The sequence below is a fragment of the Gambusia affinis genome, linkage group LG03 (assembly GCF_019740435.1).
Source record: "Gambusia affinis linkage group LG03, SWU_Gaff_1.0, whole genome shotgun sequence".
Taxonomy (NCBI): Eukaryota; Metazoa; Chordata; class Actinopteri; order Cyprinodontiformes; family Poeciliidae; genus Gambusia; species Gambusia affinis.
The window spans coordinates 26,007,078-26,027,417 of record NC_057870.1 but is presented as its reverse complement, the minus strand read 5'-3'; the positions used below and the strand labels follow the sequence as shown (position 1 = coordinate 26,027,417).

Genomic DNA, 20,340 nt, shown 5'->3' with positions numbered 1-20,340 from the left:
TGGTGGGGAAAATAAAAAAATAAAAAAAATCAGGCAAAAGACAGTTTTCCAAATCAGTTTTTGCCAATTAAAAACTAATGGATCTTTATCAAAAACTGAAGATGTGTGTTTGTGTCTGGTGAATTTTTGGTTAAAACATGTTTGTTTTTCATTCGGTGGGTAGAAAATCCAGAAATTTTACTCAAGTAAGAGTAGAAATACTTCATAACAAAATTACTTAAAAGTAAAAAGAACAGTGTAGTAAAAATACTCTTAAAAGTCTCTTTTTTATTATTTTTTTCAAAAAAGAAACTCAAGTAAATGTAACTAATTACTACCCAGCTTTGATCAATTGTCATTTAATCTAATTAAAGTAGCTGTAATCCTGATAAAGTTATGACAGAAAATGAAAGATAATCTTCAGTTTACCAAACCTATAAATCATCAAGTCTCCACTTGTTCTGTCAAATTGGTCTCTCATGGGCTTTCTGCACCATCGAATGACTTTTCTTTCTGTTTCTGAGCAAGTTAATCTGAAATAATCCATCATTCACTTTACAGAGTCTCCATGTCTGTAATTCTTGGGACCGACAGGCTGCAGACAGCTCCATTAACTGACTGCTAGCACAAGTGACAAAAACATACAGGGTCATGACTGTAAGCAAAAATAACCCAACGAGAAACAAAAACACAGCGGAGAGAGCATTAACAATGCAGCATCTGTTGTCTGTGACCCTGCAGAGGTTGTCAATCAGAACGACGCAAACGTCCATTAACGTTCTTGTGCAAAACCCGCAGAAACACGTCAGAAGCAGACGGGCTTGGGGAGAAGATATCCCAGCATGCAGCAGGGCCTTCTTGGGAGAGCATCCGGCATCATTTATAATTAACCGGCAATGACTTATGAAAATAAATAAGTTATATTCAGTTACGCATGGACGTACGCGGCGCGGCTGGACCACCAGATGACATTTACTGGGCTGTCTACAATAATGAATACTCTATTATGGGAGGGAGATCGGAGAGGTTTTGGAGATGGAGAAGAGATAGAAACATCCAAATCTGGTTATTGTTCAGCAGCAGAAGGACAAGATGTTCCCCGTTTCATTACAATTCCCATTTAGTTGTGTCTAATTAATATTTACACACTGAAATTAAAGAAAGTGGAATCACACAGGAGCCATCACTTATGAGGAATCCAAAGGTAACTCCAAATTACTTGCAGAAAATTAAAAAATAATTTAGATTTTTTTAAATATTCTAAAGAAAATGCAGCTTGGGATGTAGAAATACCATGACTCAATGCTACTTGACACCCTATACATAATTTCCAAAAGTCTGAACTGGATCAGTGCCATCTTGGTAGGCAAGTGAAGCGCAAAGCAAAGATGAACCATGGCTTCCAGACCAACAAAAATAAAGTATACTGACACTCTTGACCAATATGCAAGACAAATGTATATCAACAAAATGGCTTCTGTCGGGATTGACCCATATGAGACAGAGAAGTAAGACGATGTGATCAAGCTGCCTCCGATCCGCTACATACAATCAGTGTTTAAACAGATTTATAAAAGACATACAAACTCTTTGTGTGAATAACAAGCTCCTGATAGAGTAAGCATTTGTAGTAGCACACATGTAGGCTATCTTTGTTAGCTAGCAGATAAAAACTACATTAGCTAGGTTAATTTAGCTAGTTCAGCAGGAAGTACTACAGTAAATATCACTGATATTTATCTAAGTATTGCACAGAAGTGGGTAGAGAACTCCAAAATTGTGATCACGTAGTAGTTGTAATGTATTTAAGTTGTTTATTAATTAGAACAGAAATGTAGTGAGAGCTAGTTCTAATACTGAGGCTGGTTTATTGTTGTCATAGCAACTCCATAGCAACTGTCTTGACAGTTAGTTACAAACACCTACCAAGATGGCTGTCAGGTACAAAGTTCCCAAAAGTGTGATGTCACAAGAACTACCTATTGGCTGGCGTTACAAAGCAGCCAATCCAGGAGCGGTATTCACTTTCCTTGGCACCGATTGGCTGAACCCACAAGACTGTGTATAGGGTGTATAGAAAATGGATGGATGGATGGATATTTTTCAAGAACAATATTTGTGTGTTGGGGGTATAAATGCTGTACCATTAAGTCACAGCTATAATTCTGCATAACAATGTAAAAACAACCTGAATTTTATTTATTTTTCTATTTATTTCTGTTTAAATGTCGTCAGAGTTCTGTGTATTTTTGTTATTACAGTAAAGTGAAACACAATTTTTCTAGTAATTACAGGAAAATTGATCTCCAAAATGGCCACACAGTTCCTGGATGAAGCAAACTGACTCAGAAGAAATTGCTAAAAGACATTCAGCACAACAGTTCAGGCTGTGTCAGCGAAGGCCGCCTCATTACTCCAACACTATCCCTTCATTAAAGCCTCAGAGACTCCTCTGCATTCATTATTCTGCAGGTATAAATAGGACATGACAGGAAATGTGACAGATTTTGCCTACAATTCGCTGCTCAAAATAAATTATATAACAATATGTGGTGCAGATATTTAGGATTTGTTTTATTAGCTTAGAAGAAATTCTTAACAAATCCAATCTATTGCCACTTTACACTTGATCTTAAAAGGAAAAACTTCAAGTCTGTGAGGATTGTGTGGAAACTTTTCAGTGAAACTTTAGCCAGTATTTTAGAAAATCAACAAAGATAGTTTCTTGAAGATTTGTTCCAAATACAGCTGGATTTATAGTGAGATTAAAGGTGTTTTAGTACCTGCTACTCTGGTAGATTTGGTTTGATTGAGGATCAAAATTGCACCATTTGTTACATTTTCTGAGCCAAACCTTTTGACAAACCTGTTCTCCTCCTCACCTGTGGGAGCACTGCACTAAAAAACACTGAAGGAAACCACAAAAAACCTCAGAAGAAGACTTCCTTCTTCACAAAATGTAAACAAAAATGGAATAGATATTAGATTTTAGAGGTTGTATAATTTCTCTTTTGTCATTGGTAAAAGACAACAAGCCATTTCTCCGTTAGTGATGGACTAGTGAGTTTGTTTTGGTTCCATTTGTTCAAAATGCTTCCTGGATTTGGAGTGGTCTCCGGTCCACTTGGCGTTCTCATATGCATTTGAACTGAAGCAGTTTACTTCAACTGAACCAAGTTGAAGTAAACTCAGGTGGTTTTAAGGTGGAGAGTTTGGTTTCTTGGTCTGCATCAGAGTTTCATTATGCATTCATACGAACAAACCAGACTCCAAACAAACTGGAGTTTGAATAAATCGGACTAAACAGGAATAAAGTTGGACCTGTCACAATAAGAAATTTTGGTGATTAATTTTCAGATTAAAAATGATCTATAAATTACCGATTACTAAAATATTATTTTACAACAGGCCTACTAAAAGTGCAGAGATTTTTGCTGAAAATGTAATTTAATTAATTTATTCATTTTTCCTATCAACAATGACAATAATAATTTGTCGTAGAACCTAGGCCTATCACAACGTTGAATTTTGGATGATGATGATGAATTGTCCCAATAATTTTTGCAATAAATGATAATGTTGACCATTTCCAAGCTATATATTAAGAATGGGATAATAATGTAACTTCGCCCTCTTACAATTTAATTGAAAGATATTCTAAATATTCAAAATAAAACCCAACAAAAAACAATAAATAAAAACTACGCACAATAGAAATCTTAAATTAAATGGATTATGAAGCCTCTGTAAGCGAAATTGCTCTATTTTTAAACTTTAATGAGTCTTTTTCCTCTTTCTGCTCAGTTTTATTCAATATTTTGTGATTATTTATCACATTAAATACTTAGTAAAATACATAGTCTTGTCACTGTAACCCAAAAGTGGAGGTAATACTTTAAAATCTGGATAATAAAGTGACATATAAACCAATCGGGTTTCGGAAATGTCCTGGGACAGCAGCCAGTTCCCTCTGGAAATAAATCCATCGCCTCTTACTATTAAGCATAAATCAGAGCATGTTTCCAAACTGGGGCATTAGAGTGGGACAAAACTGACAAATTTTTCCTTGACCTGAAACAAATAACTGTGTCACCTGACAGAGCGGGTAAAACATCCTGGGTAAAACATTTATCGGTCACATCGCCGGACATCGCAGCCCCAAGGAAAAAACAGATCCCATAAATAGGTCAAGTTTTCAGAGAACTGAAGTTTCCCCATTACGTCTGGACAGCTGTCGATTTATAAAAACTAAGGCTGACTTAAAAACCCTCAGGTGTTTCATCTAGCTCAGTCAGTTTTGTATTTGATGACCTCTGACCCCACTCAGACGCAGCTCATTATCCTCACTCTGAAAGAGTGAATCATGGTGCAAGATGGCCAATGTGGAAAAGGGTAAAAATAAGTTTTGTGTTCCAGTTGCTGTAAAAGCAAACAGCAAATTATTTTAGTTTGTACAAAATAATGTCTTTTCTGCACAAACTTCTGCATTTTGACTCATTCAAGTCAACTTTTTAGCATCAGTAGCTGCATTTTTATTACAAATATGTGCAAAATATTGTCTTTTTCTGCTAATATCAAAAAATTATTATTTTGCAATTGTAGTTTAGCAATTACATTAAAAAACACAATTAAAATTACATGTGAATATGTTTGTTCACTTAAAAATAAGTCAACTTTTCAGCATCAGTTGCAAAATTGTGGGGGATGTGGGTGTTCAATTAATTGATAAACACAATTAAAATTCACATGTGAATAAGTTTGTTCATGCAATAAGTCATTAAAAAATAAGCTGCAATCATCCCACAACCACTTCCTGTCGTCACCTGCTTTGTAGTTTCTGCCTGTAGTAACATCCTGTTGCTGATCATGTCACTTGTTTGATGTGAAAAAAAAACAAACATTTTTCCATTCCAGTTTTGCAAAATAAAGCAATTTCAATTCTACCTCATCCTAGAGCCAAAATTTATCAAAAACAAGTTTTTCCTAAATTGCCGTTAAGCTCATTTATTTTCAAAATGTCAAATTGGACGCAGCTTTTCCATTAAATAATAAAGATATGGCCCAAACTCCTTTGATCCACCATAAAATGTCCTTATTTCCTCTCCTTAAAACTGCTCATCTCTGTGCTGTGAGTTTGTCAGAGTCTCTGAAGGAGCTTGAAAGATTTTTCTCTATATGTGAATGGCACATTGTCATCTCAGGCTAGCAGGTGGCCCTTTGTCTGTGATGATCTATTGATTTTCCTTCCCTCCTCCTCCAGCTTGATTTCTTATTCTCCCACTCATTCCCATTGTTCTCCCCTCATCACCGCCTGCAGAGAACTGGAAGGGACAAACAGCTGCAGCCAAAAGAGATGTTTAAGACGAAAAGTGGCTGGAAAGAGGGGATCATTCTTGCATCACGTCTTAAAACAGATTGAATTAACTTCATGCTTCTGACATGGCTTACAGTAATAGTAAAAATGGACTTCACTGGGAGAAAAGCAGATTGCATAACATGACTAACACTTTGACTGCTTGGAAGTCCAACTGCGACACAGCTGGACTTCGATTTCTTGTTGAAAGCGAGGTCTAAAATGTATATAATGCAATAAGTGTTTAGACATTATATTATTGAATCACAAAAGGTCACAGTTTGTGCCAGAATAGCATGTTTGCTGAATGTCAACACAGCACAACTAAAACATAATCTTAGGTATAGATCTAAATGCAGTTTTGTTTTGTCACTAGCAAATTTTGCTGTAAGATACATTCTCCCAGTAATTATTGTGATCTATTGTTTTGAGAACTTTTTCAAGTAATATGCAATTTTGTAGCATATTGGAAGATTGGAATTAGAAGATTTTTTAACTATTCAAAATAAAACAAAACAACCAAAACCGATAAATAAAACGGAAATAAAAACCAGACACGACAGAAATATAATTGATTGTTAAGTCTCTACAAACAGAATTTCCCCAAATCTTAGGATCTTTTTTAATGTGCCAAAAACTGTCTGAAATCTCACTTTTCATTGGATTTCCTTTATAGCACAGTTCTTCTTTCAATGCATCATGTCATTAGGTAAATATAGACCAAAACTTTTGAAGAGTGTTTCTGAAAACGTTGCGACTCTATGAATTAAGGCAGTTTTGTAGGAAAACCAAGATTTACCAAAAAAAATAGCCTGTGAATGTATGTACTGAATGTCCAATCCTGCGGTAGTTTGAGGTTTCCTACGAAGGTAATGTGCTTCCTCATACATGTGAATAAAGGAGAACATATGAATGGGTTCTTACCTGGCGGCCCATGAAGTTTGGCTTTCTTTACTGAAAAAAGGAGAAACATTGAGTTAGTCAACGTGTAAAAATGAACACATACTTTTTCCACATACTTTTTCATATCACAAGAAATATTTATCTTTGCAACATTTCACATTTTAGCTTGTAAACATTTAATCATGAATGTCTTTCAACTTTTTTGTAGCCTAATAAAATCCCACAGCTTAAAACGAATCAAGATTAATCATGCCACAAGATAAACAAGACTTTCAAGAGAGCGCATTGCTTTATTTCACCTGAAAATATACAAAAACCTATATGTGAACAAATGGATAGATTGCTAAGAAGCAAAGAAAAACAATTGATCTTAATGCTAATCATCAAAACACTTCAATCAAATTCAGCAATCAGAGAACTTTTCAGACGAAAGACCTGCAGCTTTCTATTTAGATTATGCAAAATACATTACAATATTCTTCTTGTGCAAGCTACTGATTACGTCTTAAATTATTTGAGCAAGACAGATAGAAAGATAACTAATTACTACGTCACTCACACACATTGGACATTAAATTAAGTCTTAATTTGAAATTTACACCCAAATGTTACAACTTAGAGACATGTTAGAATTACAGACCTTTTGAAACAATGTGTCTTTGGCCACAATAAGAACCTCTTTACTGGGAAAAAAACTTATAGATCATCCAAACCTTACAACAAATGTATAACATGAGACGATTCTCGTACATAGAATACGCCCTAAATTAGCTGATAATGTCTCCTAAACACATCAAATTCCATTGAGGTTATAAATTCACAGACATATTGGTGTTAAGGTCTTGCAATCTACAAACTAGAATAAATAAAGAAACAAAAGTTGAATAAATTTACACATAAATGGGTAAAAAAGTGTCAGAACCACATTAATGAAGGGTCTGTTACAGCTAAAAGAAAAACAGGGGGATCTGCTAACAGAGATAAAGTTAGTAGAGTTAAAGATTTTACAAGTTTCTGGTCATTAAAGTTTAAGAAGGCTGGTGGAATCAACTAACTCAGTCATTTGGTTACCTAGCAACTCATTCTTTGTTTGGTTACCTAGCAACACCCTGTGGAGTAACTTGCAGGAGTTAAAGGTTCTGCCACTGTTAAAAGTTGTTTAACGAATAAAACAATAATACGGAGTGAAAACTGTGGTAGTATTTCAGATATTCAAAACAAAAACAACAACAACTGGTCAATAGTTATTGATTGATATGCTTATTTCTTGATACATTATTCAGCCGTATCATCCAGCCCAAATATGCTCAATAAAATAAAGTAAAATAAATGCTGAGAGCTCAGCAGGAAGACTGCTATCAAGTCATTTCTCTCAGGCTGTCGGCACAAAGCGCCTTGTGTGTCACTAGTGCCAGGTCTTGCAAAGCGTCACTGAAAACCTGGTGGCGACCTGATTGGTGGCGTGCCAACAGCGCTCAGCCAAAACCTGAAGGGCTGGGCTTTCACCAAGCGAGCGAGAAAGAGCATTCACAGAGTTCAATCTACTAGATCTGTATCTGCATTCTTGTTTAAAACAAACAAAAAATGTGCATCTGTCATCTGCTATTAACCCTGAATAAATTAACATAAAGTATAATGTGTTACTGCAAGTTAATTAAAGGGTGAATAAATTGTAAACATCAAAAAAATTAACTGTTGAAATGTTAAAGTCTTCACCATGCAGCTACTGACATGGGAAATGTAAAAGGTAATGAAATTCTCAACAGAAAATAAATAACATGTAATAAAAATAATAATAATTCTAATAATATATGTTTAATAATTTTTTTGCTTATTTTTTCACTCTATTTGACAGCTGAATAAATTTAATTATTATAATTGTAATAATAATAATGAAAATATATTTTTTTGTGCTTTTTTTGGACATCCAATAAATATTACTGCTAAATCAATAACAACATACATACATATAAACATATACATAAATATGTTCTTCTTATCATTTATTTAATTCTCTTGTAAAGTGTCTGTGTCCAAAAAAGTGCAAAAAAAAAAGTGTTAATATTATTTAAAATTACATAGCTGTTGAATAAACAATGGAAAAACAAGCTGTAAAATATCAAAACAAATAATAAAAATGTAAATATTTTTGTACAAAATTCAGAAGTTTTGACTCTTTTGAACTCCATAGATTTATCTGCTTGTTCATTTTTTTGCAGTTTTATGACATCAGAAACATTTCCCCTTGAACTCATCCACGTCTTTTTGCGCTGTAATCACCCAATGAGCTTTCCCACAAATGAAATAAGTGTCACAGTGAATCCAAAATAACCAGACGGTAAAGCGAACAGTGACTAAAGACAGAATAAGTGGATACACACGCTGCATTAATAGCAGCAGACGTGTAATTAGCCCTTTAAGCTATCAGAAATAGCTTACATCTCCAAGCCAAGGGTAGTTTACATTTGTTAATGATTGTAGTGTGAATTGTGTTATTGATCCCAAAGAGCCAATTAAATGTTTTTGGTCAAATAGAGAGTAGTTTCACTGATTGAGTAGATTTCTTCTCTTATTTTATTTTAGTCGGGATCTTATAACAAGATGCTTGGAAGGTAATCTTAAAGTCAAATTGTTTTTTTTACAAACTCCACTTAATTAAAATGTTTGCTTTTTTAATAATTAAATATGTAAACACGCCCTCATTCACACTGACCCAAAACACTAACTAAAACATTCCAGAATAAAGAATCTAGAATAATTCTGATGAAAATTAATGGTAACATAACTTTTATTAAAAAAAATAAAATAAAAAAGCCTATCAGAGCCAAGAGGCGGGGCTTAGCGCTGTCACTCAATCTCATGTATTTGTTGCTAAATGTGCTAATGGCAGAGAAACAACTCACTGTTACAAAAACGCTGCTTATCCTCCATCATTGGTGGCCATGCTAACTAGCAATAGCATTCTCAACAGACTATGCTATCTGTAGTGTAGCAGAGAGCAAGAGGGAGAGTGACTGACAGCGCTAAGATTGGCAGAGGAGTTTGATTTTTTTCAGATTGTCTCTTACCATACTGTTATGACAGAGTGACATTTCAACAAATATGTAAAAAATATATTCTTTATAAAAGTTACATACAACAAAGTTGCTTTAAGGATCAATTTATGCAGTTTAACAACAAAAAAACTGCTGCTTTCAGGTTTAGTTACTTTCAAAAGGCAGAAATGATCCAGAAAGGCAAAGACTTGACCAATTTTTCCAAACAGAACTGAAACAAGATGTCAACGCAAGAAATAATGCAGTACAGCTGTAAAAGGTATGACACACATCTCTGTGCGTATGGAGGCCTGAATCCCTGCTGGTCCCGGCGACAGGGAGGCAGAAAGCGGGGCAGATGTCAGGCACGTGCCAGCTGGAGTGATTGTATGAGAGGACGCGTGCTGCTGGTGACGGTGGGATAATCGCTCTGAGCTAATGCCTTAAGCAGGGCTGAAACCTAGTGGACCCAGCTGCATTGTGCCTCAGGATGAATTACAAAAAAAAAAAAAAAAAAAAAAAAGATTCAAATTTAAACCTTTCCTCTTTTTTTAACAAAATGAAATGAAGTGCAGGAAGAGTTGTGCATGATCAAAAGCTGTTAAAATGCTTTTCCCAATTAGGAAGGTTTTGAGACAACAAGCTATTGTTGCTATTAGTAGAAAACAGAGTGATGTTCACGTGACGACAGATTAAAGCTGCTGCTCACAAGCTCCCCTGCATGGGAATTATTATGTCACACTCACATCTGTATTGTCTGAAAACAGCCAATAGGCAAGAATTGCAGCTTTGATTGCAAACACTGACCATTTTTCTGGTATTTATGCTGCAATTCATGTGCAATTTTTTTTATTTGACCAACAGTTTCAATAAGCAACATGTAAGGTTTGTTCTTTTTCAAACACAGGTTCTGGGTTTATCTGGAAAGTTTTAATTTAGATTGAAAAACGTATCACATTAAAAGCATTTTATATCAATTGATACCAATAATTATCAATTAGCCTTTGTTTTAAATATCTGAAATACCACCAAACTTTCCTGTTTTGTCCAGTTTTCACTCTATATTTTTATTTTTAAGCAGTTTTGAGGCACAGTGGAGAAACTTGAAACTGCTGCTGCACCAGTTACTCAACAGGTGCTGAGGTGTTACTATAGTAACCATATAGTAACTATGGTTACTATAGGTAACCATAGTTTGAGGGGAGGAACTTGAAACTATCTAGCAACAACAGCATGTTGTTGCTAGGTAACCAAAGAGTGAGCCAGTTAGTTGATGCCACCAACTTTTCTTAGCTAGCTGAGAGGTTGAGCAGTTATCTACATTTCCCAGACTGCTGTGCGGTTCTGGAACAAAGTTCAGGGAATATTCTATATATTTCTATCAGATGTTTTATTTATGGATATTGCTCACATGTCTATTGCAATATTGTTGTTGATTTATTATCCTGTCTTATTTTGACTATCACTATGGTATTGATGGAGTTCACTTTGATTTTATAGAAAGTAAAATCACAATCACCCAGTGACTCAAAGACATACTAGGGTCAACTGCTTTGAGTTGTGTGCCAGTCGCACTAAGGAGCCCACTTCTGTCTAAAAGTGCAATAACAAAGGAACAAATGTTATCTAAATCAAAAGTAGCAAATAAAAACTTTGATTTCTGTTGGACTTTGAAGAAATAATGATGCTATAACAATAATGCAAAGAAAAAAAAAAAGATTAGACAATTTTCTCTGCAGAGTTTCCCTCTTAGTCATCCGGCTGCTGAGAGCGTGAGCACTCAGGCTGGAGTGGTGGCTCTGGTTTGATCTCCTAACAGGGATGTGAAAGTGGAGCTTTGAAGCTCAGAAGGAAGAACAGACCTCTGAGTGGTGAATTAAAAACATTTCAGGCCACAAACACACAGAGAAACAATACACCTGCTTGCTCTGTGGGACTCTCCCTGATCAAAGAGTGAAATCTACTTTGTATGATCTATTAAAATGTAAATATCACATTTTTATACAACATTGGAGAAAATTAAACACAGGAAGAAGACAAAAATAGTTAAGTTGTAATCCTCATTTACAAAATCGCAGCATTTGTAACATTTTCAGCTGCTTTGGTTCACTTTCACAATGCACTGTCAAACAAGCCATTTGAAAAATCTGTTCCCCTCCTCGCCTGTGGGGGCGCTGCACCAAGAACCACTGAAGGAAACAACACAGAAACTGACTTCCTCCTTCACAAAATGTAAACAAATGGAGTGGCATTGATTTTAGCAATTGTAGGATTTCTCTTTTGCCATTAGCAAAAGTCCATAAGCAATTTATCCAGCTCACGGGTTTGTTTGTTGTATTTACCCAGATTGCCCTGCGCTGCAGTCTGGTTAATATTTTTGGAAAGGTCTCTGATCAGTCATTTTTAAAAAGGTAATTAGTTCTACTAAAACATTTTGAGAAAACACTACATTTATTCGCTTTTCAAAGTTTGGGAACTCATAAAATTGTAGTCTTAAATTTGTACGTTGAGCCTTCAATTGTTTCAAGAAAACTGCTTTAAGTGACTATAGCCTACTCACGTTAGCTTCTCTGCTTCCCCGCCTTTACAGTAGTAGTACCCTCTGTGACGTTACTGTGTGGTCATTAACATATCGGTTAGTTTGACACATTTTACTGAATGGGCTTATGCGCTTTTTAGCTTTAGCTGTAGTTTTTCTGACCCGTCCCGTCTCCTATCCGCTCACTTTTCTCGGACTCCGGTTAGCAGCTAACCGTTAGCTGAAATGACTATTTATATTATAACCTCAGGGAAGAGGGGTGGGCCAAGGAACACTAAAGGATTTCATTGGATAAGCCCAATGTCCGACAATGAAATAAACTAATAGGCTCTCGTGGTCGATAAAAATTTTGCTTGATATATATATATATATATATGTTTTGTCAAATTATGACAGCCTAGGAGGTCCATCCCATATACAGCATGTGCATCAGTCTGTAGTCTAGTCAGCCACTCCTACCCTGGACAGAAGTTCAAACTGAATTCAGTGTTTTGTTTTGTTTTTTCTGTTCAAATTGTCAACAATTTACATGCCACTTCATACTTTTACCTGCATTTGGCCAGTGACGGGTGCTAATTTCCACCCCTGCCTAAAACCCATTAATATCAACAGCTTTGATCAAAAGCTTAGATAAAATTTTCATGAAAAAAAAACAAAACAAATGATGTTTAATGTCTACATTTGCAACAATAAAAAAATGTCAGTCAGTTAGCTGAGTAGCACTACGGTAAAAGTTAGCAGCTAGCCAATGTTAGCTTTCAACTAAATTTTCTAAAAACATTAAATTAGATTATTTTTGGATTAAGACTTAAATTGAATTGAATAGTGAGGTAGCAGAGCTGGGCAATAAATCAATAATAACATATATTGCGATTGACCTATGATAAATATCAGTAGAAAATACAATCAATAGAATGTTCAATAATTTTACTGAACTCCAATCCACAACCATACAGCATTCTGGGAGATGTAGGCAGAGGAATGGCTTTAGTTGCTCAAACTCTCCCAGCTAGCTAAGTAAAGTTGGTGGAATCAACTAACTCACTCACTCTCTGGTTACCTAGCAACAAATTGTTGAGTAACTTGTGCAGCAGCAGTTTCATGTCACTGTGCCCCATAACGGCATAAAAATAAAAAAATGCCGTGGAGTGAAAGGAAAAAATTGTCTAAAACATAACAAATTTTTACATTTTATGTTAACCTTTTCATATCCAAAACACCTGACTGGTCTGAGTACGAAACACTAAATTAACAAAAGAAAATAAAAACAATTTCAATACCTTTAACGTATAAAATATAAGCCAACCTTTATTTCAGTTAAACTGATCAATAAGTCATTGAGTCATTAGGGCTAATAAATATTTAATACTTTGAAACAATCCAAACAAATCGTGTTAAGGTTAATTACCTTCATACTCAAATTAAATGCTTAAACACAAAATAAAAATTTATTTAAAAATGTTCTCACCAACTTTTCTGACTTTTATCAAGACAGTTTTAGTCTGATTTAACTTCAGGCTGTGAGAAAAAATATGTTTATCTTTTTATTAGATCTATAAAAATTTTTGGTTTCAACAGTATACAACATTTTCCACATTTAGACTGTCAATCAAAACTGCAGTTTGAATATCAAGTACTTTCAAGGATTTTATACAGAATTCAAGCACTTTCCAAACCTGGAAAAGACCTAAATATAAGGCTTTCATATTCCTGCAATTTAAATAGCCTAAATAGATATAAGTGGCCTAAAACGCAGATTAGGAGATCCCCCGTGTGTCGTAATGTTTAATAAAATCTGCTGAACAGAGGCAGCAGCAGGCCGGCAGGAGTAGACTGTGTCATTACAAGGAGCCAGACTGCGGGTCTATTTTTAGCCTTAGCTCGGTGGCTTTGAGAGTGTACAGGTTGGAAACCTGTTGGCCATGAAATTAACACCCTTTCACTTCCATTAGATCATAAATAACCCCCGCAGACCTGCTGAAATACATCTACTGACGGCTCAGAACATGATGGATGCGCCACATTCAGGGTTTTACTCATAACTTAGCAGCTGCTCGTTGTGTGGCAGCAGAGAAGTGCTTTAAAAAATCTAATTTCAGCTCAGAAAATAATTAAATTCACAGGAAAATACAGTGAAGTCAGAAGAGAAAATGTTGACTGCACTTCTTGTTTGCTGGTTAATTTTACGTCGGCAAAATTATGAAATAATCTTTGTTTGGATTCTTCCCTTTTAGTAGTATTTCCTAATCTTTGGCATTTCAGTATGTTTACAATATACAGACATCACATTAAGATAATAAAGCAGTTTGGATAGTGAACCAATAAAGATGATGAAAGAAGTCATATCTCCACAGATTTCACATATCTGCCCTTTTCTTGAAGGACAATTAAGTTTACAGAGACTTTAGAATTTATTTTATTTGTTGTTTCTGTTATTGATATTTTAAATATTTAAAATGTCTTCCAGTTCCAGTGTTAAATATTTATTAGAATTTAAATTTTATTGATCTGTGTGAGGGTGTACTAATCTATTTACTGATTAAAGATTAGTAGCTGTGACCGATGCTACTGAAGGTTTACTTCGTCCCATTAAGTGTTTCTATCTGCTTTACTTGGATTATTACCTCACACTTCAGGCTATTTAAGGTTTTCATGTCAGTGGCACAAGCAGAAGTGTCTCCTTTAAGTTTCCCTGGAAGCACTGCTAGTTAAGCAGCAAGAAACACACCAGGACAAACCACATCTGAGCGCAAATATTGCAAAATTCCTTGCAAATTTTTCTAAAGAAGCTCCACAAATCAGTGATTTTGATTTAAATACATGTTACAAAAATTCAAAGGTCCTACAAGAACTGATCTATAATTGCATCTTGTAGGTCAGTTCCTGGTTAGGCCTTTGTCGTTAGAAGAAGAAAAAATGGAAAAGTACATTTCCACCAAAAGAATTCAGACGTTTTGAGATTAATCTAAGAAATCTTCTAGCAAGAACTCATTTCTAGCAAGAACTCACATTTCTGAGCCCCAAAAGTAAAAAAAATTGCACAAAAAGTCTAAGAAATATTCTAGAAAATGAAAATGTCTGAGTTTGAAAAGTCAAAAATTTGCTAGAAAAACACTGCTTCAGATCAATCTAAAATACGTTCTAGAAAAAACTTGAGTTTCAAAAGTTGAAAGTTGAAACTTTTGGACATTTTCTGAGTTTAAAAAGAATAAGTTTTTATACTTTTGAAACACAGAACTTTTTTCCAGAATATTTCTAAGATTAACCTAAAAATTTCACACTTTTCACTCAAATTTTTGACTTTTTAAACTGAGAAATTTCCAAGTTCTTTCCAGAAAATTTCTGAGATTAATCTAAAAACTTCTGAGCTTTTCACTGAAATTTACTACCATTTTCCTACCTAAATTGCTCCTAATGCGCCGTCGTAATGATCAGTTAGAAAAAATGTTTAATATCATTTCATTTGAAGAAGTATTTATTCAATGCATACACAGATATTTATTAATATTTTAGCAGTTTGTTAATGGGTTTACCAGTTCATTCTAGCAGGACTGCCCCTTTGCAGACATCCATGATCTTGATATGAAAATGAGTTTGACACTCCAGTCTTAAACGATTACAGAAAATGTCCTGAAGTTATACTCTGAGCATCCAGGACAGAAGATCATTCATAAAGCGAGGCAAAAAAGGATGCAGTTTCATAAAGGAAGTAAAATAAGGAGTGCAGGGATGTGAAGTTCAGATTCCCGTACGACACAGAGAGAGGACAGCGAGAGCGGCAGATGGCCTGGGGATTACTTCCCCTCGGTTCCCATCCCCCTGATTCCAGAACGGGCCGCTGAAGCTTTACTGCTCTCTCTGCCGATCCAGTCCACTGTGCTGAATGACCCGGTCCGTTCTCACCTACTGCTGGCCCACATTACCGACTTATTTTACAGCTGCAACTATTGATTATTCTGACAATTAATCGATTATTTTGATGACTAAATTTAGTAATTTGAGACTAATTTGGAAAGATTTTTTGCCTGATTTTTATATTTTGGTCTGTCTCATGATTTAATTTTTAAATATTAAATAATTTATAATTTGATCAGTTTCTCTGTATTTACTTTTGAGTTGGATGTAATCCCATTACTGTTTGCCTGTTCCTCTGCTTTTCCCTGAAGGAAGTGAAACTATCTTAGTCAGGCAGAACAACTCTACCTGTCCGGATGCATGATGAATCATCTCTCTGAACATTATCTGGAGACCATAGTTAAGAAAACTATCAGAGGAAATCTCCAGCTGCTTGGTTAGGATAATAAAGAAGATCATCTTACAAGAATGTTTTAGCAATAGCTGAAAAGTTAATAAGTTTGTATGCAGCTATAGTAGAAATTAAGACAGATAAATCAGATTTACAAGCTATTCACAATCCCAGAATCTTGCAGAGGTTGCTGAAAATTACATTAATATTTTTGATTTTAAACATGGCAACAATCTGGACTCCTTCTTTAAATGGTACCATAACCTCATTTTTTCTGTTTAAAAAATTAAGTCTTTACATCAGCACAGTAAAGTGTGAAGTTTCTCTGCAGCTGCTGTTGACATGTCACAGCAGGACCTTCTTCAGCAAACATGGTCATATTTTCATGAGCATCTGGCTCAAACGCTAATGAGAATGAGCTAATGAGCAGCAACTGTATCGATAACTATTAGAGCACCAGGAGGGACTTCTGGAATCACGGCTCTGCCAGATTTATTTGAACTAGAATCATCACAATTGTTATTTATTCAAATATAAAAGGGGATTAAAATGGTGTAAGCCTCCAGAGTCAATCATGTTTCTTAAATTTTACAGGACAAACCTCTACTGCTTGATACAAGATCACAAAATGAAGGCAATATGCGAGTTAAGCTTTTCTCTTTTCTCTCTTTTGACCAAAAACTGGATGATAAAAGTCTTCAGTCTGGTGATTTGGTCTAAACTAGCCGTTTTTCTAAAGGTCAACTTGGTTTACGTAGACTTTATAATTAATTTTATTTGTTTTGTTTATTTATTTTGGATATTGAAAGAGTCTTCCAGTTCCAGTGTTAAATAATCATTAGAATTTAAAGATTATTGAACTCTGAGAATTTGTTCTTTTACAATTACCCTTATATTAATTGAAAATGGTCTCAAAATAACATTATCCTTTATTGCAATAACTTCTGTGACAATTTATCATCAAGTGATCGGTCTGGATAATAAATTGTTAAAAAAAAACTCTAAAAAAATCTAATTATTGTGGCATTTACCAAGCAAATTATTGAAGTAATACTTTATTTCGGTTATTTAATCAATCAGTGAGTTAAAAAAAAAGGTTTTGTTACAACTGCATTTTTTGCAAAATAAAAAATAAAAAATAAAACTTTTAATTAATTTGAAAAATATTCAGCTTTTCTGGTCATTTATAAGCAAATTTAAAGCAAGATTATTAGTTTTCTGCCTAAAGAAGACAGGTGACAGTTGAAAACCTGCAGCACTATTTCAGGTGACAGTGTGAAGCTCTGCAGGTTCATCGGTAACAGAACTACACTCTCCATTTCTGCTCAAGAAACAGAATTACTTTTTTTCTTCTTTTTTCATATAAAGTTAGCTGCCTGAACCCAGCTGTGCTTCACTCCCTCCATCTCTCACACTTCATCAGCGACTTCAGTGATGGAAAAACGGCCCGAAGATGAAAGAGAAACAAAACGCCGCAACAAGTTTGATGGTGTGAAAATCAATATGTGAGCGACAGGAGATCAATTAAAGCTACGTTCATACTGCAGACCTTAAAGATCGATTCCGAATTGTTGTGATTTTTTTTTCTTTGACGCGTTAGTTCTCATTTCCAATATACACGACCTGTATGTGATCTCCAGTGTGAATTGCAAACGGCCTGAAAGTGTCCCGCCGGCACAGTAGAGGGCGCAATAATGTCACATAGCGAGCTAGCTCAGTGTTTTGCCAACTGGCATAAAAAAAAAACGCGCTTACCGTTTCCAGAAGTAAACATGGATGCTAATGGTGAAGCATATCTTACGATTTTGAAGTTGTTGTCCAACTGGAGCCAGAACATTAACAACTTAATCCTCATTACCGTCCACCATGGTTGTTGTTTTTTTTTCTGCTCAGGACGCAGAATAGTGACGTTTGTCGAGTATCGATGACGTTCAAATCGGCTGAATGTGACCTGGCTGTTCAGGTTCAGGTCACATTTGAAAAGATTTGATACGTATCGGATTTAGATACACCTACATCCGAGTAGACTGGGTCGTATTCGAAAAAAAAATCGGATCTGTGTTGTTCAGACTGTCATAAAATGATTAACTACATGTCGCATTAAGACAAAAAAAAAAAGTGAACATAGTTTAGTGAGCAAGGGCAGTGTTTCCCAATTCTAGTCCTCGGGGCTCCTCTGCCTGCATGTTTTAGGTGTTTCCCTTCTGCCACACACCTGGATTGAATCTTTGGGTGATTAACAGGCTCCTGCAGTACTTGGTGGCTGCAGAAGATGTCATGCAATCATTTGAATCAGCTGTTCTGGTATAGAGGCACATCTAAAACATGCAGAGCAGGGGGCCCTGAGGACTGGAATTGAGAAACACTGATCTAGGGAGGAATCAACGCTGCAGTGTTGGCCAGATTCCCCTTATAAGCTGATCAGTGAAAATACACACGCTGGTTTTGTTATTTTTTTACTTCTCTAACTGAGCACCACTGATATGCCCCACAAAAAAACCTGCCATATCTGGGCACTTCAACTCAAGGTGCAGTAAAACATTTGTAATCTGATTTGTACACCAGTTCTGGTAGAAAAAGCAAGAAAACCTACATTTTATTTAATGTTTTTCTTAAAACTAATCCACATGGCAGAACTTTCAAAAAGCGATATTTTTATTTATGTATCTTAAATACATTTAAATTCTTATCTATTTGATTATCAGTGATAATCTGTTTTCTTAAAAAATGTTTCAAAAGTCTGACAAAAATTTGTCTACAACACACCGAGATTGAAGGCAGCATTCCAAGACACTGCAGAAGTGGCGTGCAGCCTTCATTCATAAGAAAAGTTATTTTCCTATCATTTCAATTTAAAATACTTGAATTGACATGAAGTTTTTCCACATTCAACTAACCCGAGTCAGCATGGTAGTTTATTTTCAAATAAAATGCAAAGAAAATCACTGACTATTCAACAGGTTCCACATAATTGTATTTTGTAAGAAAACACACACACACACACAGATATATATATGTATATATATATAGTAATCTGTTTAAGATAACAATTAACCAAACTTCAAATCACTTCAGATTGACGAGTTAGTTGAACTATGATCTGTTGTTAGTTTACATTTTTCCCCACTAAATATTACTTTAAATGTGCCCAGTTCAAAACTTTTTCTAGTTAAATTCAAGTTTTAAGAGATTCCACACGAATGAAGATTTAATGTAATTTTCTTATATTTATCCTCAAAGGGATCGACTTCAAGGTTTCTGTAAAACAATTTGATGTAGTTGAATCCACTACTGCTTAAAACGCAGCAATTTTTAACTATAAATTAGACTTTACGCTTTGAGTTCTGTATAATTCCTTTTACAGTTTTGCACCAATTTCCCCCCTCAAACCACAACAAGCATAATATTTAACAAATCTAACCAGAGCGCATACCTCTGACGCACAGCAGGGACATCGCAGCGGGATTTTGTGCAACAGTTCCTCCAAAGCCGAGCAACCCTCAGTGAGTTTCCCCAACCCAGTTGCCTGTTGCTCCGCAGTCATTTATGCACAAGCCAAAATCTCACTCACTTTCCGCGCCATCGCACAAATCAATAAAATAAAAAAGGAAGCGCAATGATGTGATGCGGACAATCCGCGGAGCCCTGAGAGGTTTCAGGGTCGACTGTCACCGGCTGAGACCGACAGCCTACCGGCTGAAATCCTGTAGAGCGAGGCGGCTCTGCTGCTGCGTTCACGGACCGGAGTGAGGAGTCGGAATTTAGAGATTCCGATTCGGAACAGGCGCTTCAGGCAACCTTTAGAAAAATTGTTCTGACCGACGTTCCCTCTTCAGAAAGTCTAAATTTGGCCAGTTTTAGAGCAGTATAAGCATATTATCATAGTTTTAATACTTCAATTGAAAATGTAGTATACACACACACACACACACACACACACACACACACACACACACACACACACGCCCACACACACACACACACACACACACACACACACACACACACACGCACACACACACACATATCTAATAAATAAATATTCTGTAAATAGTCTTTACAGTTGACTAGCACAAAACTTAGTTTCTGACATCAACTTAACATCCAAAGAGTCAGACCAAAGTTGCATTTTAAACCTACTAAAGCTGCATTTGGTTCCCAATATTTAAACAAATATTCCTTTCCTAGAACAAAAAGGTCATTTATACTTTACCAAAACCAATCGTAACCTTCAACGTCAGGTTTTACAACCAGAACCCACCAACTTCCTTTAGATAATATTTTA

General features: G+C 35.4%; 1 protein-coding gene across 1 annotated transcript in view; it reads right to left on the bottom strand.

Annotated features, from left to right (window-relative positions):
• Window positions 1-19,773, bottom strand: part of LOC122827922 (protein unc-13 homolog B-like) — a 152,009-nt gene extending 132,236 nt beyond the window's left edge. Inside the window, exons 1-2 of the mRNA XM_044111028.1 lie at window positions 19,489-19,773; window positions 6,257-6,286 (exon numbers count right to left, since the gene is read on the bottom strand). Coding sequence (XP_043966963.1) covers window positions 6,257-6,286; window positions 19,489-19,510 — 52 coding nt within the window. The 5' untranslated portion in view covers window positions 19,511-19,773. The remainder of the gene's footprint in view (window positions 1-6,256; window positions 6,287-19,488) is intronic.
• Between the last annotated feature and the right edge of the window lie 567 nt (window positions 19,774-20,340).